This window comes from Drosophila bipectinata, chromosome 3R (assembly GCF_030179905.1).
Source record: "Drosophila bipectinata strain 14024-0381.07 chromosome 3R, DbipHiC1v2, whole genome shotgun sequence".
NCBI classification, from domain to species: domain Eukaryota; kingdom Metazoa; phylum Arthropoda; class Insecta; order Diptera; family Drosophilidae; genus Drosophila; species Drosophila bipectinata.
This window is the reverse complement of record NC_091739.1, coordinates 24141139-24166139: the sequence shown is the minus strand read 5'-3', so window position 1 is coordinate 24166139 and position 25001 is coordinate 24141139. Positions and strand designations below refer to the sequence as shown.

Sequence of the window (25001 nt, the reverse complement as noted above, 5' to 3'; positions counted from 1 at the left end):
TTTTTTAAATGCAGTTGGCAGCTCTTTGGCTTACTTGGCGGTTTCAAATTTAACTAAATCCAACTATACCCTTGCGATAGCTGTCAATATAAATTGTATAAATAGGCTGTAAGTTGCTGTAGAATGTTCGGAACGAAATATTTTAGGTAAGTAAAACTCATCTAGACATTTTAAATGTAAGTATTTATTGACTTAACTAAATGGAAATATTTAGATGCATTAGGAAAACCCCGCCTGGGGCTTGCTTCTCTTAATCTAGGTAAAAAAAAAGTATGGTGCTTTTGTTTATTTAAAAATGGGAAAAAAAACTATTTTAGTTTTGTTTATTTTAGTTTTATTATATTATATAGTTTATTACATTTATTAAACTATACATTTATTACACTCTTATTTTGAAATAATTATTTTTTGAACTAGTTCGAATGAACTCAGTGTCTGTGAGTTCGGTAATAATAGTCCCATCACCTTTGATAATGAATACAAATTATTTAAATTTTGCCGCCATTGTAAAAATGAGCTTAACATATTTAATGAAATGAAAAAAAATTAGTATATAGTATAACAGTATAGTATAACAGGCAGTATAACAGTAAATAATGTCTCTAGAAACTTCTGGAATTCACCCTTTTTTAATAAACCTAAAGGATTCTATTATTGTCCATTTTATTTTGATTATGCTCTGTATGTACTATATGCACATGCACATGTAAAATGCATCAAGTATTTCCAGTTGCAACAAAAAATTCGCTCTTACTCTCCGATCGTAATACTGGAATATTGGAGCAGCAGCAGTTAAAGACGCCAACAGAAAGCAGCAGAAAAGTAAAAAAGAAACAAGAAACCAGACGACCTCGACCAAAGTTGTCGCAAAAAAATAAAAACAAAAGAAATAAAGGCATGCAAATTAATATAAAATACACATGCAGATTTATCAGGAGTTGGATAAAAGTGGAAAAAAATGACTATTTTTAATTATAGTTTTTAATAATTTCAATAATTAGATAAACAGAACGGTACTTTGAATATGGTATGTATATGTAAGTTATATTGTAATAGAGATTTTTTTATGAATTATTAATAAAACTTTCCCTAAATTGTGTTATATTTTCAAATTTTTATTTTTATTTTTTTTATTAAATTTAAGGACTCCCTATTGACCTGGGTAACCGTTACCACTCACCTCACCAATCTAAAAACAAGTAAGAAACAGGCAACAAACCAAGTTAAAAACAAACAGCAACAAGACACCGTACTGCGCTCATAAAAATTCATTTCCAGTGACAGTGGCAGCGACGCCAGCAGCGGCCACTTCCAATGGGCAAAAACGAAAGACTTCAATTCAGTTTGGCGAAGACAACGAACTCGAAAAGAGCTTGCGCGGACAACGGCGAAAAGAGGAGAGAAACGCTCACGTCTGCGTCTTACAAAACGGTACGTGCGCGCATGCGTATCTGTGTGTCTGTGAGTGAGTGTATCTGTGTCTGTATGGCCAAAAGTTTACTGCAACAGCACTAACAACAACGGCCCCAATCTTACCAACACAGAGGCCTCAAGCCAGCCAAAAAAAGAGAAAAAATTAATGAAAAGAAATCAAATACGAAATTAAATTTGAAAATTAGTGGGCCACGCAGGCAAATCACGAGTGAAACGAAAAATACGTTGATAATTATGCCAAAAAGCTGGCCATAAGCTGTGCAACGAAAAGTGTGTCTTCATTTGGAATTCCTCTGTTCTTTTTATAGCCAAAGAAAGACAAAACCACATTCACCTGGCCAACTCACTCACTCTCGCTATCTGTGAGAGACAATCATCTGATTTGTTGGCCTTTTCTTTTGTGCCATTTCATCGCCGTCATCCGATCGTCAGCGGCCACAGAAGAAACGCCAGCAGCCGATCTAACAAACGGTACAATTTTCTTATACATGTGAAAGTTACGGATCTCTTTCTATTTCACTGCGATGCTTTTCTTTTCTACCAGTTCTTCTACTGCTAACGGGTTTTCGCACGGCCCGGACTGTGACAAAACTTTTGCTTTCATATAGTCCGGGCCCGGACCTGCATGCTGGGCCAATCTGGCTATTTAGCATTTGGAGGCTGAAAACAATTTGCGTTGTTTCGAGGCGAAACCCGTTCGCCGAAATATATCAACACACCCAAAAACCAGCCAACTTGTTCTATAAATTATAAAATTAAATTAGCTAACCAAGGCGAGCCAAGTCGCAGCATTCTCTTGGCATTTAACGGAGATCACTTGTTAAAGCATCTAGGGGAGGTACATTTTTTGAGGATACTTTCACATTGAATTGGCAGTGCAAAATGTCACCTGCCGTGGGTTTTCACCTGGATCATCTTCCAATTGGTGGATCATCATCCACTCATCCGCTTGGCATTTTCAATCGGATTTTGCTCAAACGCCTCCACTTCGGATTTAGCCTCAGTCCGAGTTGTTTAACCAAACCTCTCTGTCTCGAGGTCTGGCTCTTCGCCTTTCTGGCTGTTTCTTCTCGTATTTTGCGCCTCTCATTTAAATTTTACTCACAAATCTTTTGTGGCTCGCAGCCAAACAGAAACCTCAGCAAAGAGTCAATGTTTATAGGTTTTCTGTCAATATGGCAAGTAACTGTTGTTTCAAGAATTAGATAAAACAAAAGTAAACATACAGTTAAAAACTAAAGTCAATGCTAAGGATACAAAGCTATAAATCATTCAGAAATAGTAAAAATATACAATTAAATTAAACTAACTTCATAAACATATGGAAAAATATGCCTTTCAAAATAAACTCTATGATAACTCTAAAATAACATAACTATGTTATATCATTAAAAATGTCAACTCACTGGAGTTTTGAATGGTCCTTCAATATCCAAGATACAGTCATCAACGAAAACCCCAATCGAAACTACTCACAAAAGACTAATCATTCTCAGATCCCCGAAAAAAGAAACTGAAAAGACAATTCCAACTTACCTTACGCATTACGTAAAAACCAAGCATTAAGCCTTTCAGTGACTCACTTCATATCATCAAAATGATTCGATTTAAATTGAATTCATCTTGACTGATCTTTAGATATTTTTTGGACTCGAAGCCCAAAGTAGACAATCATATTTTTTTGCACTTTAATGCCATTTAATTGGTTTAGTCGTCAAACAACCCAAAGCGCCAATTATATTCCCAAAAGTCTGTGACTCATGCAGTTTTGTTGCATTTTTAAGACAAAATGGTTTTATATATTTGCACGGATATAACGGTAAAGCGGTTTACAGACAAAAGACAAACAACAAATTAAAGGTGAAAGAACTTAAAAATAAGACTGAGCTGTCATGACTTTGATGAGGACTTGCATAAATGACAAAAAAGTTAACAATGGGGTTATAATTTAAAGACATTTTTACAAATCTTTTATTTGTTAATCGAGGTTTAACTTTAAACCATAATATTTGTATAAAGCTAGTTTTCAAATACAAAAAACTAATATTAATTTAAAGAAAGTTGGGTTTAAAATGTTTTCCAAACAATATTTATCTTTTCTGGTTTATAGTTTAAGTTCTGTATCTGTATTTATTAAATTAATTAAATTCTGAAAATCAAATAATAACTGAAAACAAAAATTATCAACACGCTGCTAATTAAATCTGTTGTCTACAAAACCTGTAAAAATCTACTTTTGTTGAAACAGGCTTGAATATCATCTTACTTTATCTTAGGGTGCAGCTTCCACACATATAGTTTTCCCAACTAATGCTGTGAGTCATGTCTATCATACTAGTACTCCAGCCATCAGATTCCAGCAACCTTCAAGTAACATAAATCGATAGCTTAAATGGCCAATCCAGTGGACTGACCACTGGTTCCACACCCATTTTATTCCCTTCCCTCCTCTAGACCCACAATGCCGCAACAAGGCTGCCCCATCTTGGCTATGTCACCATTGTAGTTCGTTCCTGCTTAACTCAGCCTGCAATTTTTCACTTAATGCTTACAATTTTACTCTTATTTATTGGCGCATATTTCTTGGTTTTCCTGCTGTTCACCAAAAACTGGTTGTCCGGCAATCAGCAGCTGGCTGGCGTGGCCGGTTCGATTGCCGTGTTCCCGTTTTGACTAGTTGGCTTAAATGTAGCAATCAATTTATGCGCCAGCCCAAGTAGCAACAACGGTTGCAGCCCCAACTTGTCTATCTGTATAGGTATCTGTGAGCGAGTATCGCATAGATTGTGTTCGTTTATTTCTATAACATTCATTTTACAAGTATCTGACTTTCACTTTTTTTCTGTGTTTCTGGCTGGCTGTTGGTTGAGCGCAGCTTTTAATTGTTTACCTTCTTTGGCGGCAGCAGACTTAGCCTCAAAACCTAAACATTCAGTGGGATACATATGTTTAAATAAAAATCATACACACTCGGAAATTATGGAATTAGTCAATATTATATAAGTGGATTTAAAGTTGATCCTTACCAAAAATTAAAGTACTAAATTTATTTAAAGTATCCTATCCATTCTTGTATAATAGTTTTAAATTTATTAATCATTAGTCTGCTAATTTTCTTTGTGTGTACATTTTGGTATCTGCACTGCTTTTGTCCATTATATTATAGACCCGGTCCACTAGCCATTCACTTCTCCTCTCTCCCGCCCCTGCACACCCCACCATCCTCCTACCCTCTTTTGGGGCGCTAATGTGATTATTACAACAGAAAAAAAAATTATTAAATCGCCCAACGCCTGCAGCTGTGCCCCATTGTCTGTTTGTGGGCAGTGGACACAAAAGAGCCGAACAACTCCATGCTCCATGCTCCGTACCCCATTCCAAGACCTGCCCATGGCCCGCTCCAGTTTGCCTTCCTGTCCAACCGGTTGGCTATCGGAGATCTGTTGAGGAATATACAACTATATGTGCTCGTAAGAATATATGCTGGTTTCTTTTCCAGAGTCGACTCTTTTTTCAGACAAGTAATCCTTTTTGGGCTCGATCTTTCTGGCCCCTCGACTGTGATTGAACACCTCGACATGAATTCTTAATTCGTTTTGTAGTTTTATTTTTCGGAGACTCGAATTTTCTTCCACTTAGGTCATATTTGGTATGGCGAGCACGTTTGCTGCGTGGGTAAAAGTACTTTAATGTTGAGGCTGGCTAGGGTTAACTGAGTTCATTTTAGGGGATCTACCATTTTCATCAAACATCTAGATTCTGGGCTGTCCTTTTGTAAAGCTATACAAACTATTGGAAAAACAAAGATTTTGGATTTCTAGAGCTTACTATATATAAATCTCAGTACCAAGTTTCTAGTTGAAACATTTTTATAAACTTCAATATCAATTAAAACATATATTTCATCAGTCTTTCTATGTTTGAAAAATCGCTTTATAATGAAAGACGTTAATCTAATGTTTAACTCTTAATACCTATGGCGTATTTTGAATTTACCAAACAAGTTCATTAACAAATTGTTATAGTATAATGTTTAGCCAAAACAAAGCTGCTGCAGAGCTACTATTAATTTAAAAAGAGATTTTTATACTTCTGAGAGCTTATTTGTTATTTATCCAAGTTCAACTGGTAAGATCCATTCCAATGTACTTTTGACATTTATAAGAATCGATAGAAGTCAAGATTTCTGTTGGCTACTCAATGGCAGTGGCCGAGTTGAGTCCGCCGGTTGCTCAATTGCATAAATTTTTCCCATATTAAAATTAACTTCGCATTTTGCGTTGCCAAAGAGTCGATGAGCAAACAGGTTTTTTGTTAGGAAAGAGTTGGGGATGACTTAACGATGATATAAAATATGGCACAGTAACAATATAATTAATTTTAACTAGCTTATCAAATCTTTCAATCAGCAACCAAACCGAAAACTAAAATATACAAAAAGTAAATTGCAGAAGACGACCGTGACAGGACTCGAACCTGCAATCTTCGGATTCGAAGTCCGACGCCTTATCCTTTAGGCCACACGGTCCTGGTGAAACGTCACGTTTGTTCCATCCTTATGAAGCTCCAAACAGGCACATTCCCAGGACACACTTTCACCACGAAAGCATCCTGCACTGCCTTTACATATGTGTGTTGAAAAGCCACCCTTACCCCATAAGGATTGTGTAAAATTGTGCGTTTCCCTCTCGCTTTGTAGAAACTTTGAGGTGTGGGAGGTTGTTGGTCATCCTATGACGGCATACATATGGCTCCTGTGCGCAGAATCCTCCACGGAGAAACCGAATTTCAACTCACAGCATCCGATATATGGACAGCTGATCCAACAAAGCTCACGATGTTTAAAAAGTTTAAACTAAACTATAAACTATCTTAGTATAAACAAAGAGCATTTATTTGTTCACAATACTTTCTCAGAACTTTTCATATTTCTTGTTTACATATTCGGTTGCTTCCTCAAATATTTATTTATGTTAGAAAACCTATATACTTTAGCATATCTTGCGATATACTCCACTTATTATTTTTTATTTTGAGTGCCTCAATCTATCTTCTATCTCTAAACATGAAAATGTTATATTGAAACTTTGACACATTTAAAACTATGAAACTTTTATTATTCAAATTCCTTCTACAGTTGCCATGAAATAGACCTTAATACATATATAGAAAAGGGTTCAAAATTCCTGTTTTGTTGCTGTAACTAAATTTCTGTCCCACCAAGGACAAATCATGAGCTCTCCCGCGCAGAAACGATCAGGATCCAAGGGCCAGAAGGTGGCGAACCTTGTACCGCAGATCCTTTCCGATGTTCCAGCCACCTTCGATGTAATGCAATTGAATAGCCATGGCCTGAGCAGCGGTCGAGGCGTCCAACTGCCGCCGCTGATGACCAGGGGAAAGATCCGACCGGAACAAGTGGACCATGCCCAGTTCCGGGTTCTGGACCCGCATTCCAAGGCTCTCAGCGATCAGCAGTTTAACGCACTAATCAAGCGGCTGGTCAAGTGCTTCATGTCAGAGGTGGCTATTACAAAGAAGTTGCGCAAGCTGACCGCCCACCCCATCGGGCTCCGACCCACCGATGAGGATATGATCCACCATCTGGAGACCCTCCGTCGCAACTATGAGGCCGAGCGTTCGGTCCTCGTTGTAAAGCTCAGTCTGGATAAAAGGTTTAATGATGCTGGCGTGCGATCCACCAGCTCATCCAAAAAGTCCAGATCCTTGAACTTATATCCTAAGCGCAAGGAGCCTGGGATAGTAACTATTCCCGATGAGTCGCACGACCCCGATATTCGACCCGCCTTCTCCAAAAAGCGCCAGACCGGAGGATCTTTGGTCGCAGTGCCAAGTAATATACCCTTCGTCAATAACAGTATTGCATCGCCATTGAATCTTTCTCAGAAGCTCCAAAAAAAACTAGAAAGATTGCAAAGGTCCGATCCGAAAATGTCACTGTCCACCTGCTCCCGAGCTTCAATGTTTTCTGCCATCGGGGAGCCTCAAATAAGTCCTCCTCAATCCACCAGCGAAACTGATATATTCTATGATATGCCAACCGTCGTAATGGGTAGTTTTTGAGTTTCAAAAGCTTATTTTCCTTTTTATTTTGTTACAATTTAAATAAGATTAAAAACTGGTGTGCTATAACAGGAATAAATTCAAAAGGATTCATGATTTCTTAGAGACTATCTTTCTTAGAGTTCCTAGAAGGGTACATAGAAATCTTTTTTACCTTTCCGCCAATATTGGCATAAAAAACCCCCGTCTATAGCTAAGTTTAGATGGCGATTGGTATACCATCTGCAGTTTGGCACATAATCATAAATATTGCACTCGGAACCGAATCTGGTACAAGGCCTGACTTGGAAGAACAATACGATCAGCACTGGTACACTGCAGCAACTCCAATTGCGAGTCAAACGAGTAATCGTACTTAATTACCATAAAAGAAAAAACGAAGAGCCGGCGGCAACATTGGTTTCAGTTCCGTGCCACATGTGGAACAACCGAGGCGTGTCCGTACTCCAGCCGCACTCAAGCCTCAGGTTGCGCATGCGGCTTAAATGACTACCAAAAATTTTCTAAACTCACTTTAGTCGAAAAAATTGGGAAAGTGAAAGTGAAAAGATGGTCAGAAAACTCTGAAAACATCTGAAAGATGTAAAATAAAAAGGCAAAAATGCCAACGTAGTGAGTCACTGACTTAATAAAAGGGGTTTTCAAGGTTCATCTTGGGGGTATAAAAGAAACTCAACGAAGTCTGAATTTAAACCGGTCCGAGGGCGGAGTCAAAGGACGTCTGTCCTTGGAAGCCCGTTTTCCACAGCCATAAATTGCATATCCATTAAAACCGGCTTATCGAACATGGGCTCAATTATTTTCCACTCTCCTCCGACTCGTTACAGCCGAATATTTGCCACTCGGCTCCAAGATTGGGGGCTAGCACCTACCGTGGGAGATGTCTGCGATGCGGCATCGACCGATGGCCCCTCCGGGCAACGGAGCCGGAGCGGGGGCTGCCGGAGAGCACGGCGATAGCGATGACAACAACTTCACCGACGATGAGAGCTCGCCACTGACTCACGATATATATGGCGGCAGGTAGGTCTTTCATTTCTAGCCAGGTCTTCGACCGAATGGTACGAGCATCTTCAAAAAATTATGCAAATCGCTAGATGGCTAGATGATGATGATGGCTGAGTGCCACGGAAAGCAAACCGGAACCAAACTGTCTCACCCAGTAATTAGCCTCGACTCCGAGCGAGATTGTTTCACAATCACTTTCGGTGCAGGGCGGGTCTGGGTCCGGGGCCAGCGAAATGCCGGAAGTCAAGATCATCTAGTCCAGCAAACAGCATTGCAATAAGCTCAGTGGTCTGTGAGGTGATCTAGATTGGATTACTTCACTTTTAAAGCTTGCTTTAATCCATAGCAACCACAAGACCACTGATCTGTAAAAAACCAAACTTGTATTATAATAACTAAAATTTAAATGAAATCCCCAGTCAACGCACCATACAGGAGACAAAGGGATGGGATGTGTTCCGAGATCCCCCAATCAAGATTGAGACTGGATCCACGGCCAACCAGGAGTGCCTAGAATTAACCATCAAGATCTTAAAGATCTTCGCCTATGTGATTACCTTTATAATAGTTTTAACCGGTGGCGTCATCGCCAAGGGCACAATGCTCTTCATGACCTCGCAAATCCGCAAGGACAAAAAGATGGAGTACTGTAACAAAGACTTGGTAAGATCCTAATTCCAAAAATATGTTTAGTTATATAACATTGTAAATTCTTTACAGGGTCGCGACAAAAACTTCGTGGTGCGACTGCCGGAAGAGGAGCGTGTGGCCTGGATCTGGGCCCTTCTTATAGCCTATGCCCTGCCCGAGATCGGAGCCTTGATCCGCTCTGCCCGTATCTGCTTCTTCAAGACGTTCAAGGTGCCAAAAACGGGGCACTTCCTGTTCGCCTGGCTGATGGAGAGTATGAGTGCTGTGGGCACGGCCTTGCTGATGTTCGTGGTGCTCCCCCAGATCGATGCGATTCAGGGCGCCATGTTGACCAACTGCCTGTGCGTGATCCCTGGAATCTTTGGCCTGCTCTCGCGCACCTCCAAAGAGGGCAAGCGATTCGTGAAGGTTATCATCGACTTGGCAGCAGTGGCGGCCCAGGTAACCGGTCTGGTCATCTGGCCACTGCTGGAGAATCGTCGGGAGTTGTGGGTCATCCCAGTAGCCTGTGTGATGATCTCCTGCGGCTGGTGGGAGAATTACGTTTCCCCGCAATCCCCACTGGGACTGGTGAGAGTTCTCGGAAGGATCAAGGACGAGATGCGCTACACACGATACTTCTGTCACATGTTCTTCTCCATTTGGAAGATCCTGCTCTTCTTTACTTTCACGCTTTTGATATACTGGGCGCAGGGTGATGAGCCTGGCAACTTGTTCTCCATGTACGGCGATGCCTTTGGGCCGCATAAGATCATCGTCTATGAACTGCCTGCGGGACTCGGCGGTGTCCTGCCTGATACCCTGGAATCAGCAAACATTGACACTGTGGATGTGGATGCCTCTTACAATACCGTCGTGTATGTCCTGCTCCTGCAGATTTTTGGCGCCTATCTGTGTTACATTTTCGGCAAATTCGCCTGCAAGATCCTTATCCAGGGCTTCAGCTATGCCTTCCCAGTGAGTTTGACCGTGCCCCTGTCCGTGTCCTTCCTGATCGCCGCTTGTGGAATAAGGATCGATGATCCCTGCTTCTTCCACGACACCATACCTGACTATCTGTTCTTCACGAGCCCCTCAAACTTCCGCTTCAATAACTTTGTCACTGAGCAAATGGCCTGGGCCTGGATCCTGTGGCTCCTGAGTCAGACTTGGATTGCCTTGCACATCTGGACACCAAAATGTGAGCGTTTGGCCACCACCGAGAAGTTGTTTGTGAGGCCCATGTACTCCTCGCTTCTGATCGATCAGTCAATGGCCCTAAACAGGAGGAGGGATGATCAAGCCGATGTCAAAACCGAGGTGAGTAATCATAACACCTATGTCATGTCTTAAGACTAATGTTTTCTTTTGTAATTCTTATTTTTTAGGACCTCTCGGAAATCGAAAAGGAAAAGGGCGATGAGTACTATGAGACCATATCGGTGCACACGGATCGATCTTCGGCGCCCAACAAGCCCTCCATCAAGTCCTCGGACAACATCACTCGTATCTACTCCTGCGCCACCATGTGGCATGAAACCAAGGACGAAATGATAGAGTTCTTGAAGAGTATCATGCGAATGGACGAGGATCAGTGTGCCCGCCGTGTGGCTCAAAAGTACTTGCGAGTCCTCGACCCTGATTACTACGAGTTTGAAAGTAAGTACTTGAAGGAATTACACTTTATCTGACTTATCTTACGTATTATCCTTTACAGCTCACATTTTCTTTGACGATGCTTTTGAAATCTCGGATCACAGCGACGATGATATCCAGTGCAATCGGTTCGTTAAGCTGCTGATTGGCACCATGGACGAGGCTGCTTCTGAAATCCATCAGACCACAATCAGATTACGGCCACCCAAGAAATACCCCACTCCATATGGAGGTCGTCTCGTTTGGACCCTGCCCGGAAAGACCAAGTTTATTACCCATCTCAAGGACAAGGATCGTATTCGTCACAGGAAGCGCTGGTCTCAGGTGATGTACATGTACTACCTGTTGGGTCACCGTCTCATGGAGCTGCCCATTTCGGTAGACCGCAAGGATGCCATTGCTGAGAATACCTACCTTTTGACCCTTGATGGAGATATTGATTTCAAGCCGAATGCAGTGACCTTGTTGGTGGATTTAATGAAGAAGAACAAGAATCTGGGTGCCGCCTGTGGACGTATTCATCCCGTGGGCTCCGGTCCCATGGTGTGGTATCAGCTTTTCGAGTACGCCATTGGTCATTGGCTGCAGAAGGCCACCGAGCATATGATCGGCTGTGTGCTCTGTTCACCAGGATGCTTCTCCCTGTTCAGAGGCAAAGCTCTCATGGACGACAACGTGATGAAGAAGTACACTACCAGATCGGATGAGGCTCGTCATTACGTACAGTACGATCAGGGCGAAGATCGTTGGCTGTGCACGTTGCTCCTGCAGCGAGGATATCGCGTGGAGTACTCGGCTGCCAGTGATGCCTACACCCACTGCCCCGAGGGCTTCAACGAGTTCTACAACCAGCGCCGCAGATGGGTGCCATCGACCATTGCCAATATCATGGATCTTCTGGCGGATGCCAAGCGAACGATTAAAATCAATGACAACATCTCTCTGCTCTACATCTTCTACCAAATGATGTTGATGGGTGGCACTATCCTGGGACCTGGAACGATCTTCCTCATGTTGGTGGGTGCCTTTGTGGCTGCCTTCCGTATCGACAACTGGACCTCCTTCCACTACAACATCGTTCCTATTCTGGCCTTCATGTTCATATGTTTCACCTGCAAGTCAAATATCCAGCTATTTGTGGCGCAAGTCTTATCCACAGCCTATGCGTTGATTATGATGGCCGTGATTGTGGGTACGGCCTTGCAGTTGGGCGAGGACGGTATCGGTTCCCCATCGGCCATTTTCTTGATATCTATGGTTGGCTCATTCTTCATAGCCGCATGTTTGCATCCGCAGGAGTTCTGGTGCATAACATGCGGCTTAATCTATCTCTTGTCCATCCCGTCTATGTACCTGCTGCTCATTCTCTACTCGATCATCAACCTGAATGTCGTATCCTGGGGCACCCGCGAAGTGGTGGCCAAAAAGACCAAGAAGGAGCTGGAGGCGGAAAAAAAAGCCGCCGAGGAGGCCAAGAAGCGAGTGAAACAGAAGAGCATGCTCAGCTTTCTGCAGAGCGGAATTGGCGACAATGGCGATGAGGAGGGTTCCGTGGAGTTCTCCCTTGCCGGACTGTTCCGTTGTATTTTCTGCACCCACGGCAAGACCTCCGACGAAAAGCAGCAGCTGACGAGCATTGCTGAGTCTTTGGATACCATAAAACAGCGAATGGACACCATTGAAAGTGCAGTGGATCCACACGGACATCATGCTACACGACATGGTAGAAGGCGGACCACATCCAGCGGATCAAAGGATCATCACCTGCTCACCTCGGTGGCAGAAAAATCTGGGGACGAGTCAGACGAATCGGATTCGGACACATCGGCGGAACCGAAACAGGAGCGAGACTTCCTCACCAATCCCTACTGGATCGAAGACCCCGATGTCCGCAAGGGCGAAGTTGACTTCCTGTCCAGTTCGGAGATCCAGTTCTGGAAGGACCTCATCGACCAGTATCTTTATCCCATTGACAATGATCCCGTGGAACAGGTGAGATTTCAATTCTTTTTCTGAAAATTTTCAATATTTTCGAAGTGTTCTGCTCTTGAAGGCAGCTTTAAGTTTTAGTTTTTTTGTCCAAAACTCATTAAAATTTAAAAACCCTATAAAAAAAAAACCCATCTTAACCAAAAAACCGCCGAATCAAATAACTTTTAGGCCCGTATAGCTAAAGATCTCAAGGAACTGCGCGACTCTTCGGTATTTGCATTCTTCATGATCAATGCACTGTTTGTGCTGATCGTGTTCCTGCTGCAGCTGAACAAGGACAACATCCACGTCAAGTGGCCGTTTGGAGTTAGGACCAACATCACCTACGACGAGAGCACCCAGGAGGTAATTGATCAAGTGACCAACCGAACTAACACAATTTTTTTTGTTTGTTTTATTTCTTCTATTTGGCAACGACGATTCAAAGGCCCGCATTGCCTCCGATCTGATTGAGCTGCGGAACAAGTCGGTCTTTGCGTTTTTCATGGCCAACGCCTTGTTCGTGCTGATTGTGTTCTTGTTGCAACTGAACAAGGACAAATTGCACATCGTTTGGCCGTTGGGCGTTAAAACGAACATTACCTATATCGAAGAAACGTCTGAGGTTTATAAAACAATCTTTATCGATGTTCTACTACCACAATTCCGTGCTCTCAGTGTTTTGTGTTTTATCCCTAAAACCTCTGGAAGGGTCCTCTAACCTGTTCCTGCCTGTCCACTCTGTTTCACTCTTAATGTTTACTACCCGTTCAACATGCCACCAAATCACTCATCAGCTAATGATGTCCTTTTATTTCTTTGTTACTCTTCCCGTTTATTGAACCCCATCCTAATGGTTCAGGCATAAAATATATATATATCATACAATATAAAAATCATGTAAAAACAACAGAACAACATACAACATTTAAGCGGTTCTAACAGTTTTTTCCCCAACGATGCAAACCCGGTAAACTGTAAGCCATTATTAAATATCTCCCTGTTCTGAATAATCACCGTTCTGTACACATGCCCCCAGATTCATGGCAAGCATGTTCATTATTTCTCCCACATCACTAGAGTGTGTATAAATAAATAAATAAACAAATAAAAACCCGACATATAACCAACCTCCCAAATGGTATCACACCTCAACATGCCACAATCACCGACAAACTGGTATTGAGATCAGCCATTTATCCGTGCCCGAAACTGTCAACCAAACAAATTATTTAATGTCACTAACCTGAACCATATTTGTTAAGGTCATTCGCTAATCCAACTACTTCCAATATAGGTTCACATCTCCAAGGAATACCTGCAACTGGAACCCATTGGTCTGGTCTTTGTGTTCTTCTTCGCTCTGATTTTAATCATTCAGTTTACGGCCATGTTGTTCCATCGATTCGGCACCATATCGCATATCCTGGCATCCACCGAACTGAACTTTTGCAAGAAAAAATCGGAGGACCTAACCCAGGATCAACTAATAGATAAGGTATGATAAGGTTTATTGGCTTTGTAGAAAGAAATGATTCAATAATCCATTTATTTTCATCTCTTCTTTAGCATGCTGTTGAGATAGTAAAGAATCTTCAGCGGCTCCAAGGCATAGACGGAGACTATGACAATGACTCAGGTTCTGGACCAGATCGCATAGCCCGGCGAAAGACGATTCAAAATCTGGAGAAGGCCCGTCAGCCACGTCGTCAGATAGGCACCCTTGACGTGGCATTTAAGAAACGTTTCCTGAAACTTACTGCTGATGCTGAGAATAATCCTGCCACGCCCATTCTCACACGTCGCCTTACAATGAGGGCAGAGACTATCCGAGCGCTGGAAGTGCGCAAGAATTCCGTAATGGCTGAACGTCGCAAGTCCGCCATGCAAACCCTGGGTGCCAAAAACGAATACGGGATTACCACTGGGGCTCCGGTAAGGACTATACTAAAACTATGGATGTACTATATAACTAACTATGCTTTATACTTGCTTTCCTTAGATAAATAACAACGGAAACCTGCCCAATCAAAGGAGTGGACGTATTTCGAATGCTGGCATCAGCATTAAGGATGTTTTCAATGTAAACGGAGGTCCTGGAGAGGTAAATAAAACCTAGATTATTTTTTATGCATAGTCTAATTACATTGTATCTTTTTTTTAGCAAATTTATGGCTCGAATGGCGGTGGCACCATCAACCAGGGCTACGAGCATGTCATCGACGAGGATGGCGATGGCAACTCCCTGCGGCTGACCACCCGGAATCCGCATCCCCACCCACATCCACAGGTCTCGTGGGGCCAGAACACCAACCCCGGAAACAGCTCCGGACGCCTGTGAATACACCACATCCTAGACTTATGCTAAGCTAGAGCTAGACATCTTGTTAACGAATTCCGCCTCTTTCCATAAACTGCCTAATATAAGACTAAGCCGGACCTAGAGTTGTAGTCAGGATAGATAGAGTTGTACAATGTACATATATGAGTAGAAGGACACGACAATAGGGATTCGGGACATTGCCGAATCCTGGTCGACACAACGAACATTATGCTTAGCTAATCACACTGCCAGTGACGATGTGTGCGTGTGCGTGGGTGTACTTCCCGCGGTGGCAACAACATTCATACTATGTACTATACTATATCATTTGTTAGGTTACCTTTAAGTCAATCCCAGGCTGAATCCATCTGGATACGCCACGACCAGTGCATGCTGACACAAAATACTCAACGCGTAGCTGATTCGGAAGTGCAGCAAAGAATTACCTATTTATATAAAATATTAAACGTAATGAAAATAGTTCTTTTATAATAATTTGAAAACCTTTGATGCGGCAAATAAATGAAAATATCCATGATGGAATATTCGAGTTACTATTTACTTTCGATGTAAACCCTTTTTTGTGTTTGTGGCTTAAAGCCTTTGGTAAATATGAATAACTTTATTTTGGGGCATGGGAAAAAACATCTCTAGACTTTGTTTGCGACAACAATAATAATCTATGATAGGTATTTTAAATAGTAGACACCAATAAAGAATACGATGTATGGTCATCTGTGCTTGAGGATTACCTAGGCACGGCTTAGTGGAAGAGCAGGTTGCCCTTCTTGGCGGCTATCGGCAGACGGTCGCCCTGAAGGAATGGATTGATGAGGGCAGGCTCAATGCGAGGATCCACCATTGCCGGATACCCGGCCTTCTTGACCAAGCTGTTCACATTGTTGAGACTGTTTTCTTGGCCCATTTGCAGAATATACTGCTCTACGGCGGAATTTAGATCGCCCTTGTCGGATCCGGTATCGCCGCTTTCCTGCTCCGAGCAGTCGAACATATGCTCACTGTCGCATGTGCAGTCCTGAGCAGCCTGGAACTCCCGACTGAAAATGGCCGTGTTCTCAAAGTCAGAGATACAGCTGCCACCTTGAGTCTCCACGTCGTATCCCTCTGGGCACGGATTGGGGGGATTGCAGTAGGCAGGCAGTCCGGCGTCGTTCTTAACAATGGAGTGATACCTATTCGGACCCTCACCCATTCCTCCGGAGATGTATTGGTGGCCCCATAGCGAGCTGTGCTGCATGAATTCATGGTCTCGCAAGGAAGGATTTGAAGAAGCACCAGACTGCAGAACACAGTCACTGCCGCCATCGCACAATCGGGAGTACTCAGACCTGGAGACCAGGTCCACATTATCCTTGGGAACGGCGGGTGCCATCTCGCCATCGTTATCCACATCATAATAGCCCACCTGCATGTCGTTGTCCATGCGATTGAGCAAATCCGTCAGCAGGACATCTGCGAAAATGTTATCCTTTCCGCCATAAGACTGGGCTGGACATCCGCCAGAAAGGAGCAGGATAGCCCCGACCATTAACTGCACACCTATTTAAAATCACGGATTTTAGAATGGTATATAGTTTATTATGCTGATACTTCACTTACTTTGAAATTGGGACAACATATTGCGCGTTTTCAACTGATTTACACCGCCCACGGAGAAGTTTGGATTTTTATTGATTTTTCGGCAGCAGCTGCTTCAAAGGTCGGGTGTGTATAACGTTGTGACGTAGGTATTTTCGATGTAGAGGCTACCAGTTGAATACCCAGAAAAGCCCTCAGAGCCAGATATTTAACCCAGCTAGAGCTGATAATGGCGCATGCGCCATTTTGAAAAGCTTTTCCATGGGTCCTGCTAAGTAACCAAAATAAAATTGTACCTAATTCGATTTACTCCTTTGGCCCAACTAGTCCCCTCAAACCAGGTTTTACGGAAAGTAGAATTAATATATTTTGAAAATCATAAAAAGTATATTATAAGGTCTTCAGTACTACATATATAATTTAATTTTCTTGGTGAAATCGTCAGCCATTCGATAAACATTTAATTTTGCATGTATATGTACTTGAAACTATAAATCTTTACTTAAAAGCCATTATAGATCCATTTATACTCTGCATGAACTTTGAAGAGTATTTTGTTTTAAATATGATGGTGTCTATAAATGACTTCCCTGTCTTATATTTTTACTGAAATCTTTCATCTTCAATATTTTAACATTAAAACTATCTCTTATCTTACATTGCTGTCTAACTCTGCTCTATCATCTCGGTTCCGAGCCGTACGTCACACGGCAGCGCCCCTCGGTCGGTTGGGCGGGAGGTGGGCTGCACGTTAAGCAGTGGGATTCGCGCGACAAAAAAATCATTTTTTCATTTTAATTTCAATAAATTTCATATTTCTATGGAAAATTAAAGTATTTATTTCATATATTATCAGCTATACTCTATACATCTATAGGAAAAATTCTATACTATTGAAATTCCAAGATGAATGATTATCTTTTGTAAATGCATCTGTTTCTTTGATCTCAACCTTTTTTTATACTTTATTGAGCTATCATAAATTCATTGAATTTCTTCTTTTATTTTGCTAACCAAAAGCTTGTAATTTCGTCAATCTTTTAATAAAATAAAGTCCTTACAACAAGGTAACGAAGTTTGGCAATGAAATTATTTATTTCATGATGAACACCAGTCGAGAAGTAATTTTGCGAAAAATAAAACTAAAGTTCCAGCTTTTTTCATTTGTTCTAGCTTTCATATGTTAATTCCATTTCTTCTTCCATATTTCTGACCAAGCGCTTGTGAATCTTAGTCCTCGAATGCGTCATTAAATCCTTGCGTGAAGAAAAGTCCTTAGAACAAGGCTCACATCTGCCAAAAGAAAATATTTTAACCTTTATAAATAAAAAAACCAATTAAATATTTAACCTGTATTTTCGCTTTGGAGGCGGGTGGGTCGAACTATGCTGCTGAAGTTCTTGAACGCTATTGCACACCTCTCCGCATTCTAAACAAGGGTATGGTCGTTCGTTTTCATGGGCCCTGTGAAAAGTTGAGTTTGTAGAATATTTGCTGAGATTCTTAATAATCGCTTACTTTTGGTGACGTAGCTTATCTCCCCTAGAAAGGAAAATCTCGCCACAAGTGAAGCACTTGAACGTGGCGTTTTCAATGTGGCACTGAGCACGGTGCTGCCTTAATAGTACTCTCTTATTAAAATGAAGTGGACACTCATTGCATGGGAAGAAGTCCTTCATTTCCTTGCGACACTCATGCGCTGCAACGTGACTGTTGTATAGGTACTCATCTTTAAAGAAGTGGCCACAAAGGTCACATATAAAGAAATTTCTGTGTCTTTTAGCGGCCCGTTCTAATTGTTGCTCCCGAATTTCCGCCTGGTGGGCGGCCTCTGCTGCGGCCATGACAGAAGCTTGTGGATCATCGTCATCCGAGATTTCGTCATCGAAGTTTTCTACTACGCATACTTCAAATTCTGCAGGCTTTATAAAATCCGCATCGATTAGCTGCTCCTCTAGCTCAGCCGGTGTGGTTTTATGTTTGGGTTTGCTTTTCTCCTTCTGTTTTATATCCAGCAAATATTTTTGAGAAAAAATACAACGCTCTCGAAACTTCATCGCCAGGTCCAATTCCGACTGGCATCGTTCACATGCACCCTCTGGCAGTCCTTGGTCGGTAGTCAACTATAATAATATCAGAATTAGAATTATAAAAACAATATTGAGACAACGCTGTCACCTCGACACCAGTAATCAGCTTAAGTTGGTTCCATAGCTTCCCGCGCATGTATTTGAATATGTTGCGCTGGGTATTTGCGTTCTTGATTTGGTTGGCACAAATACGACAAACTTGTGTTATGTCCATTTTCTTTAAAACACACAAGATATTTGTTTTGTTTAAAATTCTCGTTGCTATTTCGTGCTGCCAGCCTGTTTCGGATATAGGGATGGACTATCGACCGATAACGTTGTTGGATTGAAGTTTTCAATTGTTTGTTATTGATTTGGCTTATAATTTGAAAGTATTTGATAAATATTATCAATAAAAGTCTAAAAATATTATTTATCTATAAATAATGAATATAGAAACATTCTTTAATAGTTTTATGATCATAAAACATAAAATCGATTAACCGATTGCCGGGATTCAATTTTAGAAAGTGCACATTTGTCCATCGCTAAATTGCGCGCCCTTTGCATTTTGTGCCTCTGGTTGATAATTTTAACTTTTTTTTAATGATTTTCGAAGGAAAAATCATTTTTGATATTTTAAAAAGGTCACTTACTGAAAAATTAGACACCCAAAATGTCCGGAGAAGCTGAGTTGGCCTCCAAATGGACACGACCCGATGATGTGAGTAGAAAGTATTAATGAAAAACCGACATGAACTTAATTGAGACTCACGTTTTTGTTTTTAGTTCATACGGCTCCAGCTGCTCAAGCAAAAGAAAAAGCGTTTGGCCGCCCGTGTGAGCAACAACAATAACAACAAGAGAGCGGACCTCCAGTTGGATGAAACGGACAAAACCAAACTCTTGGAAGCAAAGTTGGCACAGAAGCGAAAAAATCCCTTCGCCAAGTAAGTAGAGTTTGTGATTTTCCACAAGATCAATTACTTATTCTTATTTTACAGGTCCACAGATGATGCCAAGAAGCAAAAAATCGATCTGGATTTGCCCAATAAAGAGCCTGTCACCGCTTCCTCCTGTTTTGTGCGAGAGACACCAACTCGCCCGCCGCCCGCAAAGTTCCTACTGCAGAAATTCGATCCGCAGGCCTTTCAGAAGTTGCTGCACCAACCCCATATTAATGCCGAAGAGGAGGATGATGCTGATTTGGCGGCCCGACAAAAACACACAACCCACCTGCCTGTGGACTGGTGCTTGAAGTCGCGTGCTCGCTTTTTCTGTCCAACAGAGCTTCCAGCCATTCAGCTGAAAACATCCCAGCTGGCCAGCGGGCTTACCAGTTTTGTCCGCTGTATGGATCCCCAGCGAACCGAAAGCACACTAGACATCTCGGATGCCACTCGTTTCAACCAGTGCACCTACTATTGGCAGCATCCCCATCTGCCATGGCTGACTCTTTTTCCTCGTAACGCCAAGGAGAATAACGGCGTGGTCATTGGTGAAAAGGAACGAAAAGCATTGGCCGAAGAGTGGGACTACAGCTTTCGCGGATTGTTTCAGTTGTTGCGCGCCCGCCAGTGTCCGTACTTTTACGTGTGCGCCAATTCTTTTACCGTCTTGTTTCGAGCAGCCGGAGTGGGCGGTCGGGCAGAGAGCCATGCTCTGGTTACACCCTCTACTCGGGGCATGCGGCAAGCATTGCGGCAGGAGGGAATTGAATTCAGCATGCCCTTGAAAAATGAAACTGCTGGAAGTAATGGAAACGACGGTAGTTTCACTGAGGATACCAATAGTACCAGCTCCGTGGTCCAAGAACCCCCTGAAGAAGCAGCTCCCTTGGCCCAAGAAGACGAAGACGATGACGAGGACTGGCTTGAGAGTTTAGGTGTGGATGAACGAGAACTTCGACGTATACAATCCTCTCATGCGCGCAAACAGCAAGCAGCTGAAATGCGTGAGGACTTCAGCGACAACTCACTGCTCCTCATCGATGGCGTGGAGTGTCAGGGATTCTTTAGCTACCTTCTAAATGCCAAAAGTGCTATTAGTACTGTGGGCCGTTTGGCCGGAGTGCCTCCCACTCTTCTATCGCCAGTTGCTTTTCCGAAAGCTACTATGCAGCATTTGGTACCGCGTTCAAAGAAAGTCCGCCTCGATGGCGTCGACTACTTTAGCGTGGACATTAAGGGTGTTATAATGCCCACTTTCCTACCCAGCGTTGTTGAATTATTTTGCGAAACTCGTGAGATGTTTAGCTCCACGTTGGCTAGCAGCATCAATACTCTAGCGTTTAGCAAAGCCACCCAAAAGCTTCTCGAGAGCCCAGAGGCGCCTCAGTCGGAAGGAGATGAAGAGGACGCTGCCGGACACGTCTTTGGTGAGCAAAATCTTTCCGAATGCGGATTGCTGCCCTCTGTAGTTGGTTCCATATGCAGAACTGGCCAACACGCTGTGGGTCTTCTGGAGCGTGTTTGCTACCAGAAGGGCGAAGGATTTGCCTGGAGCTAGGACGGATTGTATCTTAGTACCTTATTCCATCCTCTTTTTTGTTTATATTTTGTTAAGTGTAATAAAATTTTGTAGCTTAATATGGTTTTCAGAATTATTTAGTTGTAGTCTTATTTTATTTTAATGAAATTAAGTAAATTACGAGCTAGTTGTCCACCATAATGAGTTCGTCAATGCTCCAGTCCTCGTAAGAGTGGTCGGGCAGGTAGCGGCGGATTATAATGGGAATCTTTTTCTGCTTTAGTTCCTTCATGGCGATCTGCAAGGGGTCTGTTTCACCATCCAGTTCCACCATAATAGGTGCACACATGGCAATTTGAAGAGCGCGAGTGCCGAGAACTCTCGCCCTCTCGTATTTCGTCATGTACTTGGTGGTGATGCGTTTGGACTTGGGAACACCACCGCCTGCCGCTCCACCCGGTGCAATTATTTCAATATTGTCTACCTCCTCCTCTTGATTGATATCTTCATCAACATCCTCGTCGACATCATCGAAATCATCGCCGCCAACGCTGTAAGGAAAATTAATGATTATTTAAAGATTGTAACAAGCGTTCTGAGATTTCTAGTTGTACTTACTCATCGTTATCGTATTCTGCATCATCCATGACTGGTTAGGGTTGGTATTAGGTACTAATTCGTAAAAAAAACAATATTAACAAATTCCGGCGTGTTTTGCACGCTATGCTTCTTCTTAAACATTCAACAGTGCTTGTAAAACCGTCAGAGCTGCATAACCGATAACCATAGTTGGATTGGCAACACGAAAACCTGTAACGGATATATCGATAAATAAGTTCGTTATTTTATTATTTGAAAAACACAAATAAATTGTCCTTTTTTCTATTATATCATTTAAAATTTATCTTAGGAAGTAGAGGAAACAAACGACTACTTCGAAAAATAATTGATCCTGGGAAGGACAATTTTTAAATAAATTATAAAATTTACATAAATGCATTGCATGTATTTAACAGAAAGTTTATTTACCAACCTTTCCTTTTATCCACGATAGGGGCACCGTACATGCTCTATTTCTGGACCGCGCTGTTTTAGGTTCTGATTATTGCATTGATTCTGGTCAGGAGGGTTTCGAGATCGCCTTGATGACCTCGGGCGCCCGTGGGCGGGGGGTATTTCAGGACATGACCTCGGTGTATCGTGGGCTGGGTGCGGTTGAGGATATGACCTCGGTGTATCGTGGGCGTGAGGTGGTTGAGGATATGACCTCGGTGTATCGTGGGCGGGGGGTGGTTGATGATGTGACCTTGGTGTAGCGTGTTCGGGGGGTGGTTCAGGATATGACCTCGGTGTACCATGGTCGGGGGGTGGTTCAGGATATGACCTCGATGGTGGAGAAGGCTGCAAAGATCGGTCACCGGTTGTATGTTCCCCTCTTTCCCATTCGATCGGTTCATAGTCGTAATCGACACATGTCCGAATCGACACATTCCTCCTCCTTCCCCCTCTATGTGCGTCCCTATCGAAACGATCCAAATCGAAGTTCGCTAAAGGACTCATCGTCCGAGCACTTCTTGGAGCTGGTGGCGAATACCGATCAAAGGGTTGTTGACACATTTCATTGAGAGCCTGAACCGGAGGCGCCAATTCGACAGAATCACTGTTATGGGAAGCGGGTTCACTTAGTATTCGAGCTCCTCCTTCATCAAAGTCAGACCTTGGGCCCATTGGATGGAAACTTGATTGATTTTTACGATGGCACTGGGGAACAGGATGCGCTGTTGGACTACCCCTTGCTTTTCCTGGGTATGTGGCATAGCAGCCTCCAGGTGGCTTTTGTCCTGCAAGACTTACGGGACCTGGATTTGTGGCATAGCACCCTCCTGGTGGGTTTTGTCCTGTAAGACTTAAGGGAGCTGGTGCAGAGGCACCGCAGACTCGCACTCTATGCGCCGCAGGTGGACGACGAGGTGGACAGCCACAGCCACAACCCGAAGGCTGTGGTATCTGGTTGGGATTCTGTGGTACCTGGTTGGGTATTTGAGGTATCTGTTTGGGTATCTGTGGGATCTGGTTATTTAGAGGCGGACAGCTACATCGGAGGTCATCAGTTGGAGGCTTTTGGGAGCGTTGAACAAAACAACTTCGACTGCGAGTTCGCTCTTCATTCCCAATGCCACAGGTTGACCTTCCACAGCCTTCTTGGCCACGGCTCGGCTCGTTCCCTGAATTTCGGAGGGTGTGTTTAGTAAAACTGGTTAGTTAAAGACTAAGACTACTTGCCCATTAGGAATCACATTGGGTTTATTGTCGAGAAATGGAATTAGGTCAAATCATAAAGCTTACTGAAAATTTTGACGAACCAAAATTTAGGAGAACTGTCATCCTGGCTGTGTGTTTACCAATCAGTGTGTGTGTGTGGGTGTGTATCTGCTCGGTAGCGCCTGCTAGGATTTAACCAGATACCTTGATTTTCCGGAGATCCTACTGGATGATGCACTTCTTCTTTCTACTAGCCCGGCAGTGTCCGCAACTGGGTGCTCGTGTGCGGTATGCATGAGGACCGGAACGTCCACCCCCGGGATTGCTCCCACTGCCGCAGGGAACATGCGCATAGGTGGGCTGGTAATGACTTTGAGGTGCCTGTTGGGTTGGCTGGGCCGGAGAACAGTGACACTCGATTTTTGGCGTTTTCTCACGACAGGTGCAGCGAGTTTCCACAAAGGGCACCGTATGATCCTTGGGTGCTCGGCTGCACGTTACATAGTCCGCCTGAGGTCCCTGAGGTCCCGACGGAACCGGTCGAGTCCTGTTGCTGGTACATGTACAATCCACGTGCGGAGTCCTATGTTGTTGCGTGGAGCTACTGATCTGGCAAGCGGCTAAGTTCTCACCTTGGGCCGCGCCCTGAGATTCCGAGCACGGAGCGGCCTGCTGCTGGTGGTGCGGCTGCTGCTGCGCCTGCGGGTAAGCACATTGGCCATTGGAACACTCCACCTGCTGACCTTGGACATAGGCGGGGGGCGGACGGTGGGGCGGCGGTTGGGGTGGCGGTGCAGCACCGCTGGTGCCGCATGGACACGTGTTGCACTTGCCACAAGGAGACGCTGGCGGTGGTAAAGTTAACGCTCGCAGGTCGCGGCTAAAGAACCATTGAATACTCACACATTTTCCAAATAAAATTGGCAGAAAATTTAGTTTCCCACACAGGTCAGCTACCGGCAGTCAAAGCCGACTTAACAATCCTGACAGGTATTCCAAAGGGACTTTCCCTCCTCCAATGTTTTTCACATCAGCACACACTTTTTCTTACCACTTTTGTCTTTCTTATCTTTTTTATCTTTATTTTTTTTTTCTTTAGTTTTCTTGTCCTTTTCCATTGGTGAGTCTGTCTCTGTCTTATCCTTCGGCGGATCGTGGGGTCTGTAGCAAACTGTGCGTTGTTGGGGGACGGGTTGTTCGGGCACAGGGCAGCAACAAGTGGTCGTGGTCTCACTGCGGCCGCAGTGGCAGGCCTTGTTTTGGCTTCCCATCTAGACTTCCAAGACTTTACAATGCAAATAATCTTGTACAATAATTTAATTTGTTAGACCAACCATGTTTTTTCATAAAAAAGCTATGAATATTTTATCTCTATTGTATGAAAAAACATGGGTGTTCTGAGTGTTAGAAGTATTCTAAATTATAATTACTTGACAATAAGATCTAATAATTACCAACACTATAACAAAGAGGGTTGCTTTTTTTTATTTTAAAAT

At 43.0% G+C, this 25001-nt stretch overlaps 8 protein-coding genes and 1 non-coding gene across 9 annotated transcripts; 3 read left to right on the top strand and 6 right to left on the bottom strand.

Moving 5' to 3' along the window:
• Positions 1-62: 62 nt before the first annotated feature.
• On the top strand, positions 63-15656 carry kkv (hyaluronan synthase-like protein kkv). Its single transcript, XM_017243155.3, has 14 exons — positions 63-146; positions 731-1027; positions 1145-1431; positions 1743-1905; positions 8346-8541; positions 8946-9189; positions 9247-10476; positions 10545-10815; positions 10874-12804; positions 12973-13149; positions 14081-14281; positions 14353-14718; positions 14786-14887; positions 14948-15656. The coding sequence occupies exons 5-14, from the start codon at positions 8399-8401 to the stop codon at positions 15122-15124; spliced, it is 4842 nt and encodes a 1613-aa protein (XP_017098644.2). The 5' UTR covers positions 63-146; positions 731-1027; positions 1145-1431; positions 1743-1905; positions 8346-8398; the 3' UTR covers positions 15125-15656.
• On the bottom strand, positions 5890-5962 carry TRNAR-UCG (transfer RNA arginine (anticodon UCG)). The gene has a single exon. It is a non-coding gene; the product is annotated as a tRNA-Arg (tRNA).
• Positions 6667-7518, top strand: LOC108126526 (uncharacterized). The gene has a single exon (XM_017243158.2). The coding sequence runs from the start codon at positions 6667-6669 to the stop codon at positions 7516-7518; it is 852 nt and encodes a 283-aa protein (XP_017098647.2).
• A 27-nt stretch (positions 15657-15683) lies between the features above and the next one.
• Positions 15684-16897, bottom strand: 7B2 (Secretogranin_V domain-containing protein 7B2). Its single transcript, XM_017243160.3, has 2 exons — positions 16727-16897; positions 15684-16666 (listed from the first exon to the last, which is right to left on the bottom strand). Exons 1-2 carry the CDS (start codon positions 16743-16745, stop codon positions 15870-15872), a joined length of 816 nt encoding a protein of 271 aa, XP_017098649.2. The 5' UTR covers positions 16746-16897; the 3' UTR covers positions 15684-15869.
• An 881-nt stretch (positions 16898-17778) lies between these two features.
• LOC108126492 (transcription factor Ouib) lies at positions 17779-19119 on the bottom strand. Its single transcript, XM_017243097.3, has 4 exons — positions 18884-19119; positions 18224-18828; positions 18056-18169; positions 17779-17998 (listed from the first exon to the last, which is right to left on the bottom strand). The coding sequence occupies exons 1-4, from the start codon at positions 19007-19009 to the stop codon at positions 17875-17877; spliced, it is 969 nt and encodes a 322-aa protein (XP_017098586.2). The 5' UTR covers positions 19010-19119; the 3' UTR covers positions 17779-17874.
• A 124-nt stretch (positions 19120-19243) lies between these two features.
• Positions 19244-21356, top strand: hd (humpty dumpty). Its single transcript, XM_017243194.3, has 3 exons — positions 19244-19498; positions 19564-19724; positions 19779-21356. The coding sequence occupies exons 1-3, from the start codon at positions 19451-19453 to the stop codon at positions 21280-21282; spliced, it is 1713 nt and encodes a 570-aa protein (XP_017098683.2). The 5' UTR covers positions 19244-19450; the 3' UTR covers positions 21283-21356.
• Positions 21357-21388: 32 nt separating this feature from the next.
• Polr2F (RNA polymerase II subunit RpII18) lies at positions 21389-22035 on the bottom strand. Its single transcript, XM_017243197.3, has 2 exons — positions 21862-22035; positions 21389-21794 (listed from the first exon to the last, which is right to left on the bottom strand). Exons 1-2 carry the CDS (start codon positions 21888-21890, stop codon positions 21428-21430), a joined length of 396 nt encoding a protein of 131 aa, XP_017098686.1. The 5' UTR covers positions 21891-22035; the 3' UTR covers positions 21389-21427.
• LOC138926500 (uncharacterized) lies at positions 21915-23667 on the bottom strand. The gene is made up of 3 exons (XM_070280884.1): positions 23527-23667; positions 22277-23468; positions 21915-22053 (listed from the first exon to the last, which is right to left on the bottom strand). Exons 1-2 carry the CDS (start codon positions 23528-23530, stop codon positions 22285-22287), a joined length of 1188 nt encoding a protein of 395 aa, XP_070136985.1. The 5' UTR covers positions 23531-23667; the 3' UTR covers positions 21915-22053; positions 22277-22284.
• Positions 23523-24875, bottom strand: LOC108126551 (uncharacterized). Its single transcript, XM_017243196.3, has 2 exons — positions 24409-24875; positions 23523-24350 (listed from the first exon to the last, which is right to left on the bottom strand). Exons 1-2 carry the CDS (start codon positions 24410-24412, stop codon positions 23728-23730), a joined length of 627 nt encoding a protein of 208 aa, XP_017098685.1. The 5' UTR covers positions 24413-24875; the 3' UTR covers positions 23523-23727.
• Positions 24876-25001: the final 126 nt, after the last annotated feature.

Bases quoted from the DNA above. Each gene is read 5' to 3' on its own strand.
- LOC108126526 (XM_017243158.2), top strand. From the start codon at position 6,667: ATGAGCTCTCCCGCGCAGAAACGATCAGGATCCAAGGGCCAGAAGGTG.
- kkv (XM_017243155.3), top strand. From the start codon at position 8,399: ATGTCTGCGATGCGGCATCGACCGATGGCCCCTCCGGGCAACGGAGCC. The intron at 10,816-10,873 runs GTAAGTACTTGA...TATCCTTTACAG, and splicing joins TGATTACTACGAGTTTGAAA to CTCACATTTTCTTTGACGAT. The intron at 14,282-14,352 runs GTATGATAAGGT...TCTCTTCTTTAG, and splicing joins AGGATCAACTAATAGATAAG to CATGCTGTTGAGATAGTAAA.
- LOC108126492 (XM_017243097.3), bottom strand. From the start codon at position 19,009: ATGGACATAACACAAGTTTGTCGTATTTGTGCCAACCAAATCAAGAAC. The intron at 18,829-18,883 runs GTGACAGCGTTG...ATATTATTATAG, and splicing joins AGCTGATTACTGGTGTCGAG to TTGACTACCGACCAAGGACT. The intron at 17,999-18,055 runs GTTAAATATTTA...TTCTTTTGGCAG, and splicing joins CCTCCAAAGCGAAAATACAG to ATGTGAGCCTTGTTCTAAGG.
- hd (XM_017243194.3), top strand. From the start codon at position 19,451: ATGTCCGGAGAAGCTGAGTTGGCCTCCAAATGGACACGACCCGATGAT. The intron at 19,499-19,563 runs GTGAGTAGAAAG...TTTTGTTTTTAG, and splicing joins AATGGACACGACCCGATGAT to TTCATACGGCTCCAGCTGCT. The intron at 19,725-19,778 runs GTAAGTAGAGTT...CTTATTTTACAG, and splicing joins CGAAAAAATCCCTTCGCCAA to GTCCACAGATGATGCCAAGA.
- Polr2F (XM_017243197.3), bottom strand. From the start codon at position 21,890: ATGGATGATGCAGAATACGATAACGATGA. The intron at 21,795-21,861 runs GTAAGTACAACT...TTTTCCTTACAG, and splicing joins GCAGAATACGATAACGATGA to CGTTGGCGGCGATGATTTCG.